General features: G+C 35.5%; 1 protein-coding gene across 1 annotated transcript; it reads right to left on the bottom strand.

Annotated features, from left to right (window-relative positions):
* Window positions 1-1,783: 1,783 nt before the first annotated feature.
* RBBP8 (retinoblastoma binding protein 8) lies at window positions 1,784-24,133 on the bottom strand (the record flags this gene model as incomplete). The annotated part of the gene is made up of 15 exons (XM_010074038.1): window positions 1,784-2,118; window positions 2,970-3,111; window positions 8,128-8,224; window positions 9,201-9,270; window positions 9,884-10,054; window positions 10,950-11,064; window positions 11,862-11,962; window positions 13,082-13,208; window positions 13,293-14,178; window positions 15,135-15,262; window positions 15,897-15,994; window positions 16,785-16,886; window positions 18,344-18,513; window positions 22,189-22,264; window positions 24,021-24,133. Coding segments are annotated over 15 exons (2,494 nt in total), but the record flags the coding sequence as incomplete, so codon positions are not given.
* Between the last annotated feature and the right edge of the window lie 218 nt (window positions 24,134-24,351).

The raw sequence follows: 24,351 nt of genomic DNA, 5'->3' as shown, positions 1-24,351 counted from the left end.
TAGGCACTTCCATAATGAACATTGGTGCAAAATGCCAACTTCTCTTGTGACCTTACCTTTAAATGTTCTCATTATTCTTTGAACATTTACCAACTTACTGTGAAGTTTGCTCTGAGAGTTCTTAAAAATTTGATTTATAATTAATTCTTTAAGAAACTTTTTCATATAGCCTACTTCATATTTTACATTTGATGAGTTACAATGTGCCTCTCCACTTTTTGTGGACAGAACTTGTACTTTGCAAAGGTTTTTCCTAGTTAAAAGCACCCTCCTACCTTAATTTCTTTGTCAAAAATTTTTTTTTTGATGGAGAAGTATTTATTCAGAGCATGTTAATAGTTGTCTTAAAACAATTTTCAAGATACCTGCAGGAATTCTACCTTTTTTGGCAGCACCTGTTAATTTTATTAAAGTTTTCTAATTTTCAGGAAACTAGACTTAGCTTGGCATGGATTCTTTGACTATCTGCTCCAGGAAATGACCATTTACAGTGTGTAAATATTTATTGTCAGCATGTATGAGTATATATGGGAATGACTAAAGATTTTCATTGTTATTGGGCTTTATGCCTTTGCTCTTCCTTAGGCTATATCCCTGTGAAATGCTAAAGCAAACCAATCAGCTAAGCAGAGAGGATGGGGACAGTGCCTGGTGATACACCTTCTTCTGTTTTTCTGCAAGGCCTGTGATTTCAGCCTAAGAGGATTTTGTGTTACTTAGTGTTACAGTTAAATTAATCAAATATTTTTAGTTTTCTTTTTAGCCATATGACATAACCTCTCTACCAGTGGAACCTACCGCAACTCCTGTATAACTACACTTGGAATTAAATGGTCCTATCCACCAAGTTTTTAAATACTTACTTTTTTTTTATAAACATACACATATGTATAAATAACACAAGAATAAAAAGTACAGCTACATTTATATATATATATATAAAAGTAAATCTACTTTCTATTATTTTATTTTGGTTTAAGGCATTTAAACAGTTGCTTGCTTTACAATCTGTTTTTAAAGAGAATTCTCACTGGTTGAACCTAACTCTGATTGTACACTGCTTGAACATTTTATTCTGTCCCAGAATGCTCCTTTATTCCTAAGTATCTTATCGTGATCTTTGGCCTGCCTACCTACGTAAAAGCATTACCCTGCCTCTGTGATACTGCATGCTCTTATTCTCTAAGAGCAAGTATGAAACTATACCCCCTGCTACAAAAAATTAATTTAAAATATCTCTGGAGAACCCTTCATAATCTAGTGGACAGCAATGGTCGTCGCCTAGAAGAACTCCGTGCATAGTTGTCATCCAAATTTAGATAAAACAATGCTTATCTCTTTATCAGTAAGTAAGATGTAGATATACAAACAGATCCAAATTAAGAAAAAAAGAAATATTGGATATTCTAATTTAAACACTGAGGAAAACATAGTACTATACATTTAACACCAAAATTTAAGAGACACACTTAGACTACATGGTTTTCATACCTCCAAACTATTAACAGTAGATATGTTTCATATTTACTACAGCTTTATTACAAGCAGATATAACCATTATGGCCAAAAAAAGAAAGGCTGTATAAAAAAATCCAGTGCAAAATAAAAGCACCCTACAAAAGTCTGCATTTCTGTTCCCATTCACAGGCATTTAGACCTTGCAAGAACAACCGATTTCAGTGACTTCAGTTACTCATGGACACAGAGTTTAGACAGGATTTGCTGGAATTTTATCTGTTGACTTCAAATGAAAAAAAAAAAAAAGGGAGACTCATTGTTTGATAGGTGCAAAAATTAATACAAAATGTATTAACACAATATGAAACAAACATACATTAAATAGTTTTGTTTCCTGGTACATCATATTTTCAAATGAATTTTATAAAATTTACATATTTAACTAAATGATTTATTTATCATTGTTGAAAACACAGTTCTTTATTTCAAGTTTATATTAACTATATATATCTAAGGACAGGAAAGATACTCTTCAAGTTGGTGTGCTTTACTTCCCCATCCTTTATGTCCTCTGCTCTTTGGCTTTTGGAGAAAACATTACAGCATAAGGCTGCCGTCTTTTTGGACGTTGGCAGGGAGCAAGATCCTCTTTAATATATCCTTAAAAGAAAAAGAACAAATCTGAGGTAAGAAGTACAATATAAAAACATGCATGTTTTCCCTCAAAAAATAACTTTTGAATTTTTTTTTCCTTTTGTGCCAACTGATTCTCACTTGACAAAAAGTTAGAGATCCCAGGGTGCAGTATCATTAATGAAAACACTCAGCTGCTTTCTAGCCGATGACTGCATAGCAATGCAATACAGACACATAATACTGAAGAGGAGAATGGAAACTATGAATTGGTCATCTATTCAAAACAAAACTGCATTTTTCATTGCCTTTTCTACAGAAGATTTTACATAAGGGTAAAAAAGCATGTAAGTACTGCAAATTCAGTTGACTAATGAAAATAACTTTTAGAAATGTATTTCTTAGTCATACAGAAAGAAACTTCAGGCACATGTGCTTTGTGGGTCTAAATAGTACATCACTCTGTTTTGTGGGCACTCTTATTTATTAAAGACTTGTCCACCTGGAAAAAGATAAACTTGGACCTACGGATCAAACCCACCTTGAAAGCTCTCTGATAAAAGTGTACAGAAAATTTCTATAACATGCTCAACTTGGCTAACACTCATAGTAAGCAGACATTTTATGCAAATCAGTTACAGAACCAGGCTTTTGTCAAACCTTTACTGTTTATCATCACTAACATCCACTGAAGCTAAAGTAGTAGAGTCCTACTTCATAGTTGGAAATTGCTGTCTATGCAACTCAGTTATTTAAAAAAAACAAACTTAAAAATATAAAAAATTTCAGGGAACCAGTTCAGAAAAAAAATCAGCTTTAAAAAGTGCTTTGTAAGCCTTTTTTTAAAAACAAAACAAAACAAAACAAAGCCCACAAACCTCTTTCCACACAAGTTTGAGTGGAAGGAAATCCAACCTCCCAGAAATTTTCAGGTGTATTTGGAGGAATGTAGCGAAATCTGTGTCTTGAACAGGAAGCTAGTTTCTTTTCTCTCTCTTCTTCTGGAATATCTGCATAATACTGAATGTTAGGGAAAAAAAAAATCCAAGTTAACAAATTCATACATATAGACCAACTGCTTTACACAATTACATGGTCAATCACTGTTTATTAACACAGTTATCTAAAAATAACAGTGAGGATGGCCAAGAGTAGAGATTTGTTATCCAAATGACAAACAACTGGCTGTTATCCTAAAAGCTTACTGAATTTAACAATTAAGTATAACCTTATGGTGACAAATTTGTTAGCTTTATATCTTTTAACATACCATAGGTACAGGGTTTAGGTACATGTACAATTATGTCAACAGTTTTACTGACTGATTTTACAAAGCTAAGTAGCACAGGTGTTGAAATAGACGGGGATTTTCTAATAAACTAAGTTTCCGCATGCATTTACAAATAAAATAGAAAAGTGTAAAATGCACTACAAAATCCATGCTGCAGAATTATTTCCCATGTCTAAATTTACAGTAGTAGCAGCAAACTTAAGTCAAAATGCTTGCTACTTTATTACCCTGAAATTAGAAGTAAATAAAAAGCTAGTTAACTAGCTGACTGACACTGGGACTCCAGAAACTATCTGCCAGCTGGGCATACTCTAGAGTATGCAGTAAATTAGCTAGCTACTCTTTCATCTCTATCAGCTGTGCTGAGGGCTACAACAAGGTAAGTATATAAACTATGAATTTTTTTTCTGGGTGAAGTATAAGTAGCATCATGGAAAGACAGTTCTTTTTCATGCAGTTTTCTACTGTTTTGGTTTGTGATCATAGTTATCTCCTAAAAAGGCAATCTGGCACTTAGGTATCATAGACTGCTAAAATATTTTCAAAGCAAATTCACTGTTTGATTCAAGTGGCAAGCCAACAGTCACACTCTGGACTGCACAAGAAATCTGACCCTCATAGAAGTGGTAAAACAATTCTACTGAAATGATAGCATTACAATTCAAAAAGGCAAATAAAGTTTAAAACCTCATTCAATCAGCTGGAAAGTGATCTAGACTGGGGAACTCAGGAAAGGAACAGAATACCTCTGTTTATAATAGAGATTACTTCCTGTCCCCATCTACTGGTAGGATTTCAGAAAAACCTACCTACTTGGAATCATAAAGTACACTAATAAATTCCTTTTTTCCTACTAGCTGGCAAGCAAAGTGTAAAACAGGCATAAAAATCCTCCTAAAAAAAATTATATACAAATATTGATGACTGTATAGAAAAGAGTAATCACAGCTCTGAAAACATTAGTGACAAAACTGCACTTGTTTCACTTTGTGATTTTGTAGTCTGCAGGAACTACAACTCTGCCTGAAACTGAGGTCGTATTTTCTTCCCCTGCCCCAAATCAGACTTCTTGACAGTCTTCTACAAAGTGTGACACCACTGCTCTTGAAGCAGGACAGGAAGTACAGGAATCTGATGTAACATGTGGGTCTCCTGGTCAAGAACAGATTTGGGTTGTTAGCAGATTGTATCAAAAATTTCAGATTTCTGGTCTGCCTACTACAAAGTCCTGGTACGCAAGACAGAATAAACTGACAGTTCCATAGATAATATTCAGTAACAGTTATGAGCCCGTACTAAAAGGTTCTTCAAAATGTGTTATGTATAAGCCCAGGATACTCCCACACTCTTGCCAGCAGAACCCCTTTCAGTCACTGAATTTGGAGACACTTAATTTGAAAACATTTGCCACTGTCTTATACAATGTTCCCTTAAACAGGAAGAAGCCTATGCCAAGACCAGAACTTAAGTGGATATTAGTAGCTTGGGGCTTGAGTCAGAATAGGGCCACTTATGCAGCTGGACTTCAGAGACACAGCTGGAAGAAGATCTGTGTCACTCACCTGAAGATCTAGAGACTAATGAAAGAAGAGGAACAGGTAATTATCACCTAGTACACATCAATTTTCACTGAAAAAAGTTAAGAAATTACATGGTATTAAGTCAACAAAATTAAGTGCAAGAATTCTACAGTATCTGCGCAAAGCAAAGAGATTAATAGCTGAGTCTTATTTAGGGATAATTAGCAGTGCACCTTATGTTTGTCCTTTCAATAGCCTGTAATTTTAGAAATCGGCCTACTAAAAGTTTGTGGTATCCTGCACTTCTTTTTGGAATTAAAATGTTCATGATGGTGAGGAGTATTTATGGATCAAACAATGAAGAACACAGTACAGTTTTGAAGGAACAGAAAATAAAAAGACCAATCAATAATGAAGCTAAGTATATATTCAAAATAAATTTTGGCTTGCATAACCTATTAGGGTTGATAAAGAATAAGAAAGTTACATATAAGTCTGCTAAACTGCAAGAAGAACTCAGCTGTTTTCTAGATTGATCTCACTATTGACAGCATTTTCAACCCACACAAAACATTTGAGCTAGGCTTTTCCATGTGTGAAAAGCCACGCAAGATCTCATCCTGTAGTGTCTTCACCGTAAGAAAATTGGTTACAAAACTCTACAATTTGCAGTCTCAATGAGAGAACAATGTTAAAATTTAAGTTCCTTGCATTAGTTTAGCACAAAGTTACTTACAGAGTAATTTCTGTAACCTAAATGTATATAAAAATATCTGACTGATTCTCCTACTTATCTGAAGTGTAGCTGGACTTAATAACCACACTACCAAACATTACTTTTACAAGCTACCTCCTGCATACAATCTTTCTCCAGTTGCATAGCAAAGTCATAACAAACCAAAACAAGACCTCTTATCAAATGTCCTACACTGTAAAGTGACTGAGATGCTTCTGCAAAGTTTTAAACAAGGGCTTATATAGAATCATAGAATGGTTTGGGTTGGAAGGGACCTTAAAGATCATCCAATTCCAACCCCCCCTGCCATTGGCAGGGACACCCTCCACTAGCCCAGGTTGCTCAAAGCCTCATCCAGCCTGGCCTTGAACCCCTCCAGGGATGGGGCATCCACAGCTTCCCTGGGCAACCTGTTCCAGTGCCTCACCACCCTCACAGTGAAAAATTTCTTCCTAATAATGAATCTATAACTACCCTCTTTCAGCTTGAAGCCATTATCCCTCGTCCTCTCACTACACTCCCTGATAAAGAGTGTTTCCCCATCTCTCCTGTAGGCCCCCTTCAGGTACTGGAAGGCTGCTATAAGGTCTCCCTGGAGCCTTCTCTTCTCCAGGCTGAACAGCCCCAACTCCCTCAGCCTGCCCTCACAGGGGAGGTGTTCCATCCCATCCATCTCTGATAATTTTTGTGGCCCTCCTCTGAACCCACTCCAACAAGTCTATGTCTTTCCTGTGCTGAGGACCCCAGAGCTGGATGCAGTACTCCAGGTGGGGTCTCACGAGAGCAGAGTAGAGGGGGAGAATCACCTCCCTCGACCTGCTGGTCACACTTCTTTTGATGCAGCCCAGGATACAGGATATCGCAGACTGATACCAAAGTCCTCTAGAACATGTGCAGAAGTTAAATCTCTCACATCTTCTCAGAATGACAGGTAACTCTCCCCACTCACACTGCTTGCAGCACATGGCCAGAAACAATTTACTTCTTTCTACCCACTCCCTAAATATCTCATTAGACTTTGGCAACTTTTCAAACCCATATGACTAATAAGCAAGCCAAGACTTTTTTAAAACATCATTTATGCTTTGTCTAATACTCCCTTCTTTGACAGACACTTCATTCAAAGCTAGTTTTATTATGGTGCAATGACACAGCCAAGCATTCCACACATTCCAAGACATCCATCTTGAATAGTGTAGCCTTAAAAAAACAAACCAAAATAAAACAACTTTCCTGAAGTTTAATGTAGAAACCTAATATTGTAAAATTGGAGCTGTAAATGTTTCCAAACACCATAGTTACCACTCTAACTTGCCAGAAAGTAACTAGAACTGCATTTGCTAAGTGGAGAAGATCTGTCACTTACAGAGACAGGAAATTAAAACACTTAACACATGACTCTTGGGCCAAGAAATAGATGGAAGGTTTGGGATTTTTGTTTTGGTTTTTTTCCAGCATCTGGATTTCTTTCAAACTCTTTAAATCAAAGACATTTTTGAAAATTATATTTATATCTGACTGTAAAACTTAAATTATTTGTATTCAATGAGTTTTACCAAAACTATTTTTCAGGAATGTGTTTTTGTTAAAAATATACTCTAATAAAGTTCTTCAGGTAAGTAAATTTGACTTCAAAGTTGACTATAAAGTGAATATCAGGAGATTCTATGAAAAATGTTGGTTCTATATAGGTGTGGAAATTAAGTGAAAAGATTCCAGAGAATCCATCATTATTCAGTCATTAATCCACACTTCTGGCAAGTCATAATGTATTAGATCAACACCTAATTAACTCCAGCATGAAAATCTATTAATGATCAAATTAAATACATCCTTATTACACATGCACTTACTTCAATTTTATTTTTTTTTCTATACCAAGTATCTGAAACCAGTTTAGCAATTTGTATGGGAGGAAAAAATGTGTAATATGAAACCTAAAGTTTCATACTTCTTAACCTGCTAATGTAAACATTTTTGTATGCATTTGCACATATATACACATTGGCACCTATGCTGGTGCAATTACCTGAAAATGCAGACACCTCAGAAAACAAGGAAAAAAAACCAAAACAAACCACAAATCAAGATATAACTCTATATAGGTACAACAGGACATAGAACTTACTTGGTTCCAGTACCTTTAAATTTCAGTAGAGCTTTTGAGATAAAGTTTAGAAACTTATTCATTGACTAGCTCATGTATTTTTTATTAACAAAAATCTTACTGGAATCATGATGTGAAAAGTTTCTATAATACAGATACACACAAAAAAATTTAGGACCTTCTAAGTTATATGCAATTACTACAGTTAAAAACAAACCAACCAACCCAAAACTTGTTAAAACAGCTTTGGTAAATACTTCTCTGCTACTGTAGGTACTGAAGATGATGCAACCAGATCCATAATTTCAACAACACTTCAGGACTTAGATACTAGCAGAGTTAGGAGAATGGAAGACTGACCAAATTTTAAAGCACTACTTACTATTTCACATTCTTTACAAGTATGGCCAGGCAATTTTCTTCTTTCTTCTTTTTTTCGAACAACCTCAATATGAGGAAAATCTAACACAACATTCTTTCTGAAAAACAAAAATGTGTTCACACGATAGTACATTTATTTCTTCTGGAAGTCTGGAAATTTCCAGTTTTTAGAACGCAATAAAGGAGAGTCTCAAGAAAAGAAAAAAATACTAGAAAATGTCTGTAAAACCCATTCATACTGCATTTCATAGCTGAATTTTTGTAACTAAAACAGTTCCAGGATTTTTTAAATGCAATATGATTTTTTACATAAACAGAGATGTGTGTATCATTATTATGCCTTTTCATAGTGTGAAAGTAATTACTAGATTGAAATTACTCAAATATAGATCTTCTGTAGAATATTTATTTTGTCTGAGACACAGTTGTGCTTGCACTGATTTCTGCAAGAGGAATGTATGTTTGGGTTCAAGAACAGAACAGATTCTTTTCAACTTATCTGCTCATAAAACACTAAACAAGTTTTCCTCTACAAAAAAAAACCATGCTGAGGTAAAAAATAAGCTAACAACTATCTAACTGAAGGGCTTGGTATCATTATGAAATGAAGATTCAGACTACCAATTACGCAGAAAGGCAACAGAGGAAGCACTAAGAGGTACAGTTGTTAAATATTACTAATTTATTGCCTAGAGGAAGGGGCAAAAATGCCAGAGAAGGAAAGGTGTTTATTTGTACAAGCAGCCCATAGGCTCCTTGCTCAAACTCATGGATGACCACATGCCTTTAAGAAACAACATGGATTACAAAATACTGCATTCAATAAAATTATAAAGAACAGAACAGGCCATCCCTTGTCTTCAGCAAATGTGATAGTCAGCCACCTCAATGTGTGTATTTTTTCCCCCTACCCCAGCTTTTATCTAAGGCTTTTATCTAATTCAGTAGATCTTCTACCTGTGCATCTTCAGCCGCTAGTATGTTACGCACGAACACGTTCATCTTATGGAAGAACAAGTTCCCCTGTGAGGATATAAATAGCCTTAAAATGCCTATACAAACAAACTAAATTACCTTTCATAACTTTTGAAATAAGGCTCCACAAAAGCTTTCTGCTTGGCTTTGTCTTGTTTATCCTCATGTTCTGTAAATATACACGCAAAACAAAAAAATTACATGTCATAAGATCAACAGACTGCTTGGAGAAACACCTGTAAAACTATTAGCCAGCTATTAAGAAACACAAAAATGCCATGTACATTCAATCTGAGACAACAGATTCAAAGAGATACTAAAAATAATATAGAATTGATTGAATCAGTGATCAAAAAGCATTACTAGAGTAGAAGGAAAACAGCAGCAAGACAATTAAAAAAGATAAGCAGAATAGCGAAGGCAAGGCTGCTTAAAATACAAAATACTGCAAAATCTTCAACAGAACCTAGGATAGGGAGAAGAAAGGAATGAAGTAATCTGCAGTCAAAAACTGGTGTTTCTTGTAAGAGTCACTTTGCTGTACAGCTCCCATGCCAAATCCCATTACACATCCCATATTTGTGTGGTGGCTATATAAATGAGCTACCAAAAGAACATAAACCAATACACAAATTACATCCTTACAATGAATAAATTTTCACATGAATTTATGAAAAATTGACTGATGGTTGGCATGTTTGTTCCTTGAGAACGGAGTCTGATTTCAAATCAACTTTTGTAGTTTAACCAGGCTAATAAAGACAAAACAAATTATATCTCACTCTTTAGTTCTTTGCTTGCTGCTGTTATTCCCTTATCTTGCTCTTCATCATGAAGAGTTTCTTTTTCCTCGCATGCAGAAGGACTGTCTTCTGGTAGGCAGGATTCATATTCTTCATGGCTTGTCCGATCAAACAGATCTGTTAAGGTATCATTCATTTTTTTTTCTCCTCCTATTATAAAAAAACATAATGAATATCCAAATCAGTCTCTCAACAATTTAAGTCAAGAAAGTGCGTTTTGATTAAATGTGTATGAAAAGAACTAACATTATACTTCCTGCTCCAGTACCGAGTACCTCAACATCAGTTACACATTTATTCTTTCTGCAACTGCTCTGCCAATCTTTCAAGTGTGGTCAATGCTTATTTATTTTTCATAAAGATACCTCGATCCCATTTCTAAAATTTGATTAGTTGCTAAATCACTTAGATGTTCCTTTAACCTTAATACTGGATACGTGACATTTTTGTTCTTGTAATTATGGTGTTACCGAAGCAGAAGGAAATACGTTCTCTGGGTAGGAGACAAACTAGGGAAATGTGATCAAGCTGCAAAAGCTTGAAAAACCAAAACACACTGTTAAAAGTCACTGCCCTGAAGCCATGATTCACCACATGCCATACATTAAATGTGATATAAACACCTTCGGATTTATTTTAAATATAATAGTTCTATTTATATGTCATTAAAAATGAAATTAGTCTTCCCATAGAAAGTCTGATATGATTACACAGCAAACTTTCAGTGCTTGTTGTTGTAACAGCGATTGTTGCAAGTGAGATCAGAACTATTATACAGTTAAGTATTTAATTCTTTAAACACTATAAAGTCATAGCTACTGGCTCTATCTCAGCACAAATCCTATCATTTTCTTAATCCATGTTAAAAAAACTTCAGCAACTGCCACTGATTCTACTAGGAAACAGACTGATCTTTGTAACCTACAAAAGTACATCAGTGCTTTTTTTACTGCTATCTATTCATACAGGAAAAAAAGTGCCCTTCACTCTTTCTTCCTCCTCCTCCAAAAAAAAAGCAAACCAAAAGAAAAAAAAAAAGTCTTACTTGGACTGCTTTCCTGGTTTTGATCTTGATTTTTCATTTTTAATAGCACACTTTCACTAACATAGGTGTAATCCATATCAACAACTTCCCCTCCAACTCTTGACTGAGAACCACCCTAAATAAATAAAAAAAAAACCCAAATATGACAATGGCACTCAGAATCAACTGGTGTGGTCAGTATCATTACTGTGTATCTAAAACACTTTCACAATAGTTACTGGCATCTTTTTGGACACTTTCTGTGATTTTTTTTCTGCAGTAATGTCTGCATGATAAATATGTAAAATCAAGGTAGGAAAATGGCATATTTTGAAATTCAAATATGAAGCATTTATCTGGTGGATTACATTACTTGATGGGCAAGAAATGCCTTAGAAGTTTTCGTGTTAAATTCTACAAAGATAAAAAGTAACAATGAAATATACAAAAATTAAAACCTAGTCAAATTTTACAGATTTTAAGATTGCCTTTAAGTAAGACAAAACAAATAGAATTCAGGAAAATTCTCGGAGATCCTAATAACCAACCTGCACCCAAATCAAAGAAAGATAATAGTCATTATAACAGAAAGAGATATTACAGTGAACATTTTCACAGGAGAAATTATGAGATTTAGAATGCTTTTTTTTGTCTTAAAAGAAACCCAAAACCACCCCTAAATACATCTGTTTCAGCCTGAGTAGCCACCTGGCTGAGTTTATCAAATACAACTAGACAGTGAAAATGTTTTAGCATAACTAATGTACTCAGCATAAACAAACATTTCAGGAGCACAAATAAATATCAAATGAGCTGAACTTAGATTTTTATTAGAAAGTGGTTTTGGTTTGGCCAGAATAAAGTTCATGATACTACTTTCGTAGCCTATTTTCAGCATCACACAACATGCAGACTTGTGCTATACAAGTTTACCTTTGTATCAATCACAGTAACGTCCATTTTGTACTGTGAAAGGTCAGCTCCTGGGTCTATGCTCCACTGGAGATTTTCTAAAGAAGGTTTATCTTTCAGGTCTGGATGCAGAGAATACAAGGAAAAAGACACACAATAATAATCAAATTCTGTCAGCAGCATCCTATAGTGTGTAAATTATAAGTCAGCTTTCCTTTTATCAATTCTTTTATCAGCCATCTTTGGGTTTAGGCATTGATTTTTCTCAAACAATAAACATGCTCATTTGGTGTAAATTGTATTTTGTCTGAAGAGTTAGAAACAGATCTAAGTTTTTTGTCATATTCAAGGAGCACACCACTCCTCTGCGTTTGTATGAGTATTGTATTATTGTAATACATAAAATAGTCTTGCAGGTAAAATCTCACTACCTGGTTTACACAGTACCATCAATACAGGATAGAAGACATCAGATCAATAAGAATACAAAAGTCAGGTCTTGGAATACAAAAGAGTACAAAAGTGTCTGGTCATTGTTACAGAGTTGGCTCTTGATCTGTGAAGTAGAGGTTTAGCTTCCAAGCTACATGGCCATGCCAACTACTGACAGATTTTTTTTAAATTCATAATGCAAGTATTTCTAAAGTATGCAGTTCAGCTAAGGAGTACAGAAGCAGTGATGCTACAATCCCAGTTCAAAAAATAAGTTTTCAGACTGGGACCACTTAACAGGAGAGAAGATGCAATTTCTAGGAAAGAGTATTTGGCAGCATTGGTTCATTATCATTAAAAGTACAAATTTATTTAACAGATCATCAGGAATAATGAAAAATATTAACAAAATGGTTTATCCTTACACTTAAGTACAGTTCTCAAGCATTCGATATAGACAGTTTAAACTCAAACTTCCTGAGATTTTATTTCAGTATCTGTTATTCACACGCTGCAGTAAACAAAAATGCTAAATAAATAAGAAAGAACAAGATTCCTAGTCTGTTGGGTTTACAGCTGAATGCCAATTATATATTTATTACATAGTGGCAAAAGAATTCTGGGAAGATACAGACTGAACATGTGGGGGGTGATCTTGAGAAGTCCCCGAACAGAATGAGACTCAGTTAGAAGCAGAACAAAGAAAGTGATCAAAGTGGGAGAAAAGAAGACAAGAAAAATTCTGTTCAACCATAGCACAGGCTGGGGTGGGTAGGGGGGCAATAAAATTAACATTTTTGTCAAGTTACCTTGCTCATTTTGCAGTACTTTATTTTTTGATAGTCTACAAGGGTTTGGTTGAAGTACAGATGCTGGTTCAGAGTCTCCATGTCCTGTCCTTGTTTTCTTTCTATTTGGTACATGGCCACTGGCAACCTAACAACATATTGCAGTTTTACTATTGCCCAAAACTAAAATATAATATTTCAAAGGAGAAGAACAAGAGTCAGAAAAGCATACCTTTACATCATCAAAAAGTTGCTCTGTCTCTGCAGAACTTGGCAGTGGTGCAATTTGGAAGGGAAGAACTTCTTCTTTCTTATGTATCTGGTTTTTCTTATCTGGGAATGTTTTTCCCAGCATTGCCTCTTGTACATAGGATTCCTCTTGTAAATCTCTGCCAAATAAACAGCTCTTATTGTTGGCATTTTGAATGGATGATGAACCTTCAGGAATGGGCTTCTCTAAGTGTGAAAAAATGTCATGCAGAGTCACCTGTTTCAGTCTATTTTTACAGGATTCCTCGCTTCCTTGTTTTTTCTCTTGACAATGAACTCCAGAGAAGCGATCAGACAGATCCAAGGGCTTATCAACTGTATGTTCCCCATTAACATGCTGAACATCTGAAGGAAAGGGCATGGAGTTCTCTTTGTTGAAAGATGCTTTTTCACAACTAATTGCATGCTCATCTTCAGCTTTCTTTCTCTTAGCACACCTGCCTTCTAGCTGTGTCTGGTGTATGAGAAGGAAGTCGCTCTTGACCACCTCATTTTTAGCTGCGCAAGTGTTTCCAACACAGGTTACAGCCTCATTAGTATTCTTTTTCACAACCATTTGCCTATTGATAGAGGCTTGGCTGATAACCGAATTGACTTCCGTTCCAAGATTCAGTGGTGCAACAAAAGCAACATCTTCAGATTTTGATCTACTTTTATGAGATCTGGAACCATAAGGATTGTTGAAGAGGTTGGTTTTGAGATTAGACTTCAATCCTGAATCTAAAATACAAGGGGCATGACTTGTACTTGAGTTGTTCTTCATACTGCTAGAAGCTCCAAAAACAGGAGAAGCTACCTGAGAATCCCAGTCAACATGCGGTGGAGTGTTCTGAGATGGATCTGAAAGGCTGAATACAGTGAGAGATGAGATATTTTCAGTGTACACAGGGGGCTGGGAGGAGAGAAAGGGATCTACAAAAATTGCAAGTTTCCTGTCACTGATATGCTTTAAAGCTGTCAAGAGTTGCTAGTATTATCTGAAAACAGAGGGAAAAAGGAAATTTTTGGTCTAGGAGTAAGTACTGTTGCACTTAGAGCTGTAAAAGTCATACAAAACACAGACTTTGTCCTTCATTTGAAGTATGGTGTGAAATTCTATTCCACATTCAACTGACAACCAAGGACAGAATTAAGCCTACCTACGAATCTGTTCTAACAAAGGACTCCCTACCTTTCAATGCAGTGAAATGGGAGAAAGCAAGAACGGCTGTGACAGCAGTCTATCTAGGTTCTTGTATAGATCTTATAACCACAATAACAGATTCTCAAAGCTTCTGCAAATGAAGGAAAAATGTGCAAGCTTCTTTCAGGTACTCTGTTTTTTTTATTTGTCATCAATAAAACATATATTTGAGATGACAAATAGAAACTAAAAAAAAAATTCATTTTAGACCACAACATCCTGAGAAGCATGGGGGAAGGGTAACAGTCAACCGGTGTGACACCTAGTCAGCAGAAATGTTTTATGATAATTTTCCTACCCCAGCTTCAGACCTCCTACCCCCAGGTTTATGGGCCTCAGAAGATACCTCGCAATAACAAGAAGTCAGAGAGGGATGGACTGTGTACACAGAAAGCCCAAGTCAGAAGTTTGAGAACGAAATAAAAGTCCACAGTTTTGTATTATATCAGTTCCTTTGCTTCTAATGTTATTTACTTGAAAGAAACCCATATAATATGAAAATATTTATTTCCATGTCTGTACCTTTAAAGCAAATTGCTGTAAGGTTTTAAATTCTACTAAAATCTGAACTTCACGTAAGCCTGCTTAAAACAATATTATTATAACCAAGTGGAAACACACCCTAAATTGTTGTCATCATTTCTTGATTCAGAAGCTGGATGTTTTCTTGAGTCTTCAGGCTGCATGGTCTCTGGTGCCTGGCTCATAACAGTATTAGTGCAGGGAGGACTCAGTACACTCTGGGACTTCTTGCAAGTGGTGAAGGAAAAAGTGAGAAGCTATTAGAACTAAAAATTAGAAATATGCTAGGTTTGTACATAAATACCGTGAAGACCCATTCAAATTAAACCACTCAAAACTCTGAAAAATAATAAAAAATTAAGAGAGATTAAATTTTGACCAGCAACTTTAACGAAATCTTAAGAAAATTTCAAAATGTCATCACTGAAATTCACACAAACAAAAAATAGTCTGCATACTATCATTTTCATTGGTAGTAACCAAGCAAAAGCATCAAATAATCTCACCTGAGCTGAACAGTCTCATCACCAAATAATCTCTTCTAGTGTCTTAGACTTGATTACTGCACAAAGGGAGTTTGTCAGACCCAAGGATTTAGTCTACTGTCTTAGTCAAAATTGAAAGTTGTATACACGGCAGGAATCGCGCCCATACCCTCCTTCCCCAACCCCCAGACAGGTCAGCACAGTTATATCTCTTCTCGCTAGAGGCAATTCAGTAATGAGTAAGCAAAAGCAAACCAAAGTGAGCTTACTGGAACTTGGAATACTTTTGCAGAATTTTAATGCAAAAGAGAAAACTACTGTTTTCAAAAACTAGCACAAAACCTGATTATGGAAGAAATTTGGGACTACTACTTACAGACTCGTCTTGAACAGCAAGTCCAATTGTTTCTGCCACGACTGCAGCCAAGTTAAAAGAAGGCTTTGGAACAGGATAGCCTCCCATCCTTGCTTTATCTTTATGAGTAGAAAGAAGCTCACAGTAAGTTACAGATACATTATAGTACCTTACTCTACTCACACAGATGGTACAAGCACAGAACTAAAAAGATCACAAATTAAAATTGGTAATTGTGGTAACAGTGTCACCTGTGTCAGATAAAAATCCTACCTGGAAGTAGTAAGTGGAGAAGGGAGACAAAAGAATTTCTGATGAGAGCAAACTCATCAAAATATGATGGGAAAGTACAAGAACTACTACCACTACAAGCCTGACTTGCACAAATTATTCCAAAACGCTGATTCTTGCAGTCATTTATAATTAAATATTTCACAGGAAAAAATCAAGGACACAAAGTTCTTGTCAAAGAACTGTTTATGGAGAAGGACTTAAGACTTAAAGACTAATTAATGAATAATTAACTTCTATATGTTACATATTCATGTCAGACAGCAAGTGCAATTCTCAGAATATTTTATCTCCTATACAGTTGGAAAATCAGACATAAGACGATTGGATAAGTTGCCTAAACAATAAGATATCTGCAGTAAGAGCTGCACTGAGCTCCATTCTATTTCTTGCCTGCAAGTCCTGATGCTATGCCACTAGATCGTGTGTCTAGTGGCATACAGACAGGCATTACAAGATAGGCATTTCAGCAGCAATTCTGTGATTAAAAATAATATCCTTTTTCTGGCTCCTTTTATTTGAAGAGATGAACCCTCAGCTGTTGATGAGCCCTCTGGTTTACAATATTTTTTGCCTTATTTTGAATTGAATTAGAACAAAATTTATTAATACACTTACTTGGTACAGGGGACAGTTGTGGGTCACAGGTGTCTGCCACTAGTATCTCTTCTCCATGGTGACTGTTCACTTGTGTAGAATACAGCGGAATTTTTCCAAACTCTAGGAGAAGATGTAGAAACATTTTCCCATGGTGAAATTGGGTATCCTGTTGTGATACTTTTATGTAGATATAGACCATAATCCTGATCTTAAAAGCACTTGAACATGAATTTTGGTATGTCAGCAGATCCAGCAATCTAAGAACATCTGATTATTTTTATTCTGAGGTATCACTATGAAAGATTAGTCACAAATATTTCATATTAATCCTTAATCCTTTCTCTCACAAATATGAGCCTCCAGTCAGCCATAAAACAATACTGACACATAATCACATCACTTTCTATGCTGACCACCTAAAAGGTATATATTAAATCTATATTTGACCTCTTAATGTGGCAACAAAACCATTAGAGAGTAAACCCTCTAAGGGAATAATTTTGTGCATCAGCTAAGGTAATGAAAAGGTGAAAAATCTGAGATTTGAATCATTACCAACTTTGTGCCATGTAGTCCTTTCTATCTGGACACCACAAACTTTTCATAGCCATTAACTGTCATAGGCATTTACACCATTTCTTGCATATTTAACTTTGGTTTAATTCAGTAGATCAATTTTTTATTCATAAAATGGAGAGACACAGGTATGTTTAGAAGGGAAAAACTGTTCGCAGCTCTAAAATTACATATGCAAAATAAAGAGCATGAATAACCAACACACCCTCTTCACCTCGCATCTCTGCTATTTTTATTCTTGGAAAGAGGCCTTCAGTGAAGGCTCATATTTAGATGCATTAATATATTATTTAAAACACTTTTTTTTTTTTTTAATTCCAGAAGATAAATTAACACATTAAGAGCACCTGGATTCTTTATCATGTTTCCTGTGTATCAGTAAAATACAAGCACGAAGTCCCTTATTTCACAAAGATACTTCTTACAGTTAAAATACCTTAGAGCTATTTCTGTGACATTACAGAATAAAGTTTGGAAATTAAATGTGCACATTACTTCTGGACTTAGACACAAACCAAATGCAAATAGTGTATCACTACTAGAAAAAGAAAGATCATTTACCTGCTAGAACTAGGTATCTATAAGTGCAGTAATATTACTTTAATAGCAGAATAATTGCTGAATGTGGCAAAACATTCATTTCACTCTCCACTAGGTGGTGACATAGCTGTGTGCACAAGTCAAACCCTAACAGATTTTTTTACTTAGTTTGCAGTTACAGAAGAGATACGGGTTGGAAAACTGCTATATTTGGATGTGTATGTGGATAAAGAAAAGTAGGAGGCTCAGATAAGCTTTGAGCATATCACTGATATAACAGTTACTGCTAAAGACACTTTTTCCTGACTCATGTATTAATAGCATAAATGGAAAAAAGCCAAACAAAAAAACCCCACAAGACTTTTTTTTCACCTTTACAATCAAATTTATGCATCATCTTTTTCTTTAGCCCTTAAACATGTATTTTAAAATTAATTAAAAAAAAAAGATAATACTCTTACCACTGTTGCTTTCTGCAAGTTCCAAATCTGGGTGTGTATGTTCTGTGTATCGGATATGCCTATTCTCTTTTTTTCTTCTCATACGATTAACCACAGAAAATGAAGAAGTCAGAACTGGAGAATCTGGAATGACTCCTTCTTCTAATTCCACTGCTTGTTGCTTTTGCTCCCTGAAGACCAAATTAGGTGGTCAAATAAAACCCCAAGGCAGCAAGACAAAGAGCTTACATTTCAGCAAGCAGGACAATCATATTGTTCAAGAAAGCAACAATTAAAAAAATACAGCCATCTCAATAACATCACAGTTAAAAAAAGCAATACTAGAACCCAGTTTTTAGATACATCTAACAACAAATTCACCATTGCTCCATCAAGCCCAAGAACAGCATACAACCCTAGCTCTTCACATTTCAAGTCAACACTTAACTACCGCACTATAGAAGACTTTTTCCCTTGAAGAAACCAGAGATTGTAGAGTGCCCAGCTTGTTCCCTGAAGCATGTGCTACTTGAAGGAAAGAATGCTGAAGGGGATGGACTACTGTCTCTCTCCCTGGATTGAAGCCCCTGCATACCCCAAGAATAATGTCTTAAATACAAAACAAAAGCTTTTGGCAATTTTAAATAACAATGAACAGCACTATATTCAAAGCAATATCTCTCCAGAGCACTGTATGTTACCTCTTATTCACCTCACAAAGGTCTTCAAGAGAGGAGTGTAAAACGCAATGTAAATCATGTGAAACCAGTAATGTAAAACACGCGTTATGAAGTTTATTTTCTCTCACACTCTATCAGCTCTAAAAGCATGCTGCAGAGTCAGTATGTAAAAATTAGCATAACGACTATGTATTTTCTCTCCAAAATCTCTATCTAGACACAGGAAGGAAATAACAACAAAAAAGCACTAATTTCAGTTCTTTTAATTAAGTACAGCTAGTTTACCACTTAAGGGCATTGCTACCTGTCATATGGTGGTGGTAATGGGACATGGAAGAGGCAGTAAAAGAAGAACACAAGGAAATCTAATTCAGTCTGCTTGGTCATCTTTCTGCAGTAGCACTTTTCCTTACGACTCTCAAGAGAAAACATTGGCCAGAAGATCACTTTCTAACTATAAAGAGAAGGATGTAAGGTTTTGATCTAAGGGAAGAGGAGGAAATGTGGATATATTTCTGCTTGCATTGAATGAATCACAAGATCTTACGTAAAACAAGTTAATGGAAAACCGTAGAAAGCTGCTCGGCTTGAGACAAAAAGCATTTTTGCAGTCAGGCCTTTTACCATTACTAACTTTGAACACTTAACGACAAACAAATTGATGCACTGATGCTCTGAAGTTTTGACAAATCCCATTGTGTGATTTTGTAATTCCTCTTTTCTAGCACATTTACAAGTAAAGCACCATAACTGGAAAACTGTATCATCTACTAACAATATCTTAAGAAACAAATCAAAACAGCAGAACAATATATTCATTCAGCTACTCTGCAAATTTAACTTAGGTGTCAGAGCTCTCTTTAAATTTACTGGCACATGTGGCCTTGTGTGACAGATCACAGAATCATTAAGGTTGGAAAAGACCTCAAGGATCATCAAGTCCAACCCAACAACACCTAACTCACAAAATCATGTCCTGTCCCTAAGCACCACATCTACATGTTTCTTGAACACCTCCAGGGATGGTGACTCCACTACTTCCCTGGGCAGCCTGTTCCAATGCCTGATCACTCTTTCAGTGAAGAAATTTTTCCTAATATCTAGCCTAAACCTTCCCTGGTGCAACTTGAGGCCATTTCCTCTTGTCCTATCACTTGTTACAGGTAGTTGTAGAGAGTGATAAGGTCTCCTCTCAGCCTCCTCTTCTCTGGACTAAACAACCCCAGCTCCCTCAGCCGCTCCTCATAAGACCTGTGCTCCAGACCCTTCACCAGCTTTGTTGCCCTTCTCTGGACCTGCTCCAGCACCTCAATGTCCTTCTTGTGGTGAGGGGCCCAAAACTGAACACAGGATTCAAGGTGTGGCCTCACCAGTGCTGAGTAGAGGGGCACAATCACTTCCCTAGTCCTGCTGGCCACACTATTGCTCATGCAGATAAGCCTACTATAAATGTGTTTTTCTGTACCTTACTTCCATGCAAACCAAGATGTAGTTCCTACATACCATCACAAAAACCTACCAAATAAAGAAGCTGCCATACATACCATACATCATAAATATGCAATAAATAATTTCTCAATCATTGAAACTTTTATCTGAGACCCTAGAAAAGGTTTTTACAGAAATTTCCTTCCTGTTTCCATCCATATAAAATGAAATCCTAATCTGATGAAGGATCAGGTAATACAATTCTTCTAAAATTCCACTGATTTCACTTTTACAGACTATGCTTAGATTTTTCCCTAATATATTAAAACCTTGGTAAGAAAATACAGAAGAATGCAAAAATCTAATTTCACGTCATGCACCAGAAACAACCTGATACCTTGCACCTACATGATGATGCTATATTGATCTAAGTAAATAAAGTAACATGACCATAGTTCAACCAAAACAACAAAATGCAGTGGCTATATTACAAACAGCATGACCATGCTTGTTAACTGCTGTTTATCCACACAATTCTGCACTCACTTAAATGACCACCTAACATGCAGAGCAAATAACTTAGTGTTACATTCGTCATTCTTAACTTTCCTACAGTGGCTGGAGATTTTTACTGGAAGCTAAATTGCAAGACTGTGGATCAAACTAATAAATTTGGATGAATCTGTCTGGTGTCAGTTTTTTTCAATGTCACCTTCTAACTGCTGTCAAGCTGCACAGGAGAACCATTACTGAGAAGAAATTATACATTGAGAAGCATATAGAAATTTGTTCTACTTGGTATTAAAAAGGAGTACTCCTAGGGTCAAGAAATATCTTACTCTGAGAAGATGAAATGCATACAGAAAAAAAATAAAGGATGATTAAGGTGCAAACAACAGGAGACAAATCAAACACTACAAAGTCATTTTGAACTGAACCCTAAGTTGTTTTACTCCTCCACTAAAGCTACTTTCTGAAAAAGAAAAAATTACATGCAGAAAAAGCCTTACCTATCAAGTCCATACATCCTGTCCTGTCCCATTCCCCCGGGCATGCACACAACTTGTTCACATACACACAAAACTGAGATAAGTTTCAGATGATGTCAGACCATAGCTACACAAGAAAGGAATACTACCTCTGCCTTGCACAGTGCACCATATTTTCAAATTAACCACAACATTATATGGCACATTCTTGCTGTCATATCATAATCTGATAGATTACAATTTGACAGTCAATTTAAAGCTCATTATATTTATGGTTTTCTTTCAAAATTTACTGTTTTTTCTTTTTAGAATTGTAAAATTATCATAAGCTTATTTTAAAAACTACTGCAAGATCCTGAGACTTTTTGACTAACTGACAAACTACTTTTTTAAAGTCTTAACCTAGGAAAAAAGAATTGGTGAAGAGTCAACAGAGGAATAAAAGAATGAGACATAAGGCTTTGCTATGCATTGTGACCAGAATAATCTTGAACAATCATGAATTTAAACAGAATTTCTATGACAAATTTATCTCTTTCCATTTAAAAAAAGAAAAATGCACACAGTCAGAAGAAAATAAAAAATCTGCACAACACAAAGATACTAGTTTTACGTTGTTACAGTGAGATTAGACTATCTTTTCACAATCTATTAAAAAAGAGGAAACTCAAGTTTTAAAGACGTAAAATCTGATATTTATATTCCCAGACACCACTAGTGAGGAATGAGGAGGGGTAAGGAGGAATATCCAGAAAACCTCAGAACTTACTCCAACTCCTTCTGTAATTGCTGGAATTGTTCTGTTATCTTTTTATTTTCCTCCTGTAAGTTGTTTTTTTCATTCACTGCAATTTATAGCAAAAAAAAAAAAAAAAAAGGAGGGGAAAAAAAATCAATGCACACATGTTAACATCATATAATATCTAATTCTGTCAGGTCCTTCAAGTTAACAGAACCAGTTCTAAAATGCAATACGATACACCCTCTCTATGGCTTACCAAAATGAATTTTCAAGGTAGTCATTAACAAGGTTGTCAAATGATGTGTTAGAAAAAGCAAAGTTGTCACAATTGCTGGGTCATAATATTAGTTCTATACAATCATTAATTACTTTTGTCCATGTAAATACAACTGAGACCACGCTGTAAAGATGAATGAATTTATCACTCAGTTTCATGGACAAAATTGCTTCCTCAGGTTGACAACAGCCTATGAAGTAGTTAGCATTTCACGTTAGCATTGAAGCAACCAGCTAACTGGAGAGAAAGAAAACCCAATTTATTAAAAATCAGTTAAATATTTTGGAATTTAAGAGAGACCAGTCAGATATTTTTAATTTCCAATTCATTCTGACTGTACTTCACACAAGCTTACTGCATCACATTCAGCCCTTTTTCCACACTGTCTCAAACTAATATAGTGATAGGTCCCAACTTTTCTGTTCACTTTAGATTTTTATTTTCTTGTTCTTATTTTTTTTGTTGTATATTTCACCCCTGGGTTATTCTTGACTGACCTTTTTTGCTGGTTGCAGGAAACACAAAGATTGTCAGAGATCTCAACCCAAATCCATGGGAGACTACTGTTCTGTCAGAGTGTTCAAGAAGACGTGTACCTAATAAGACTCACCTTGATTTTTAAGGTTCAGAGCTTTACTTAAACATCGGTTGTACCATGTTTGTTGTTAATCATTAAACTCAAGGATTCAGAATATATTTATATAAATATCCAATATTAAAAGTCCTTGAAAAAATTATGCATTTTATATTAGTACAGAATCTAATATTTCTGTAATTTAATTAAGCACTGAAAAGCTACTTTTTGTGTCTGGCATTTTCTACATTTTCAATCTCATTTGATGTCTGCTTGCTCTTGACCAAGCAAGACAACTAAATGATACAAATCAATTAATTAATTAATGGCTAGGATACCATAATATTTTAAAAACATGTCCTGTGTTGTTTAGCCCTTTATACAACCGATCTTTCCAAACTCTTTATAAACAGATTTGTTGTGTTCTGCCTTTATGTCACCTAGAACAAACAGTTTATTTTTTCCTGCCCCATATGTACTACTTCCTGACTTCAAAATGAGCTGGCTACAAGCTGCCTCATGTAAAGCGATTCTTTTGTGGCTTCAGAGGGTTATGTTAAGGTTATGGGTTTACTGCAGTTAAACTCCAAGACTAGCTACAGGACACAAGCTGGACTCAGAAAACTTCTGTCTGAGCTTGCTACTTTGTGATCACCAGTTACTTTTGAGGTCAGGTTTTCCGTAGGAAAGCTGGCAATCAGTTATTCTATGCCTTAGCTTTAGGAACAAACAGAAGCAGCCACATTTCATCTAAAGTAGCCACTTTACACTGTAAGATTTTCTATGTCAGTTCACTTGCACTATCAGCACTTCAATCTACAAAGGTGGACCAAATGACTAGAAATTGGTATGGTACATATTTTCAGACCGCAGAGTTAAGTATGCCCACACCAAAATTCTTGGGCTTACTAAACACATCATATATAAATATAACAAATTATAGGAATCAATGAAAAAGCAGTTTACTAAATAGTATGTTTTGTCTTCAGACTCATGGATAAAACTTACTAAGCTCAGTGATAAGTTTAAGATTCTGCTGACGGATATTTTCAAACTCTTGCTGCTTCTTTCTCATATGTTCTTCAGTTACAGCACAACGATCACATAATCCTGCTCTTAATCTACAATAAAATTAAGAGGAAAAAAGTCCCTGTTAAGAAAATATTGCCATACATGAAGCAGATACCCACACTTACCTGGCCTTTTGAACAATGAACATGAGAAAATTTCTGACAACAGCCAAATACCGCTAAGTACTGTGGATTTATATGACGACATAGCAATATTTTGAAATTTGTGAATGATCTAATACTACATGTACTAACATTTGCATATATTT

This window comes from Pterocles gutturalis, unplaced genomic scaffold (genome assembly GCF_000699245.1).
Source record: "Pterocles gutturalis isolate BGI_N339 unplaced genomic scaffold, ASM69924v1 scaffold3682, whole genome shotgun sequence".
Classification (NCBI taxonomy): domain Eukaryota; kingdom Metazoa; phylum Chordata; class Aves; order Pterocliformes; family Pteroclidae; genus Pterocles; species Pterocles gutturalis.
Note: the sequence above shows the minus strand (reverse complement) of the source record. Positions and strands in the feature narration are given on the sequence as shown.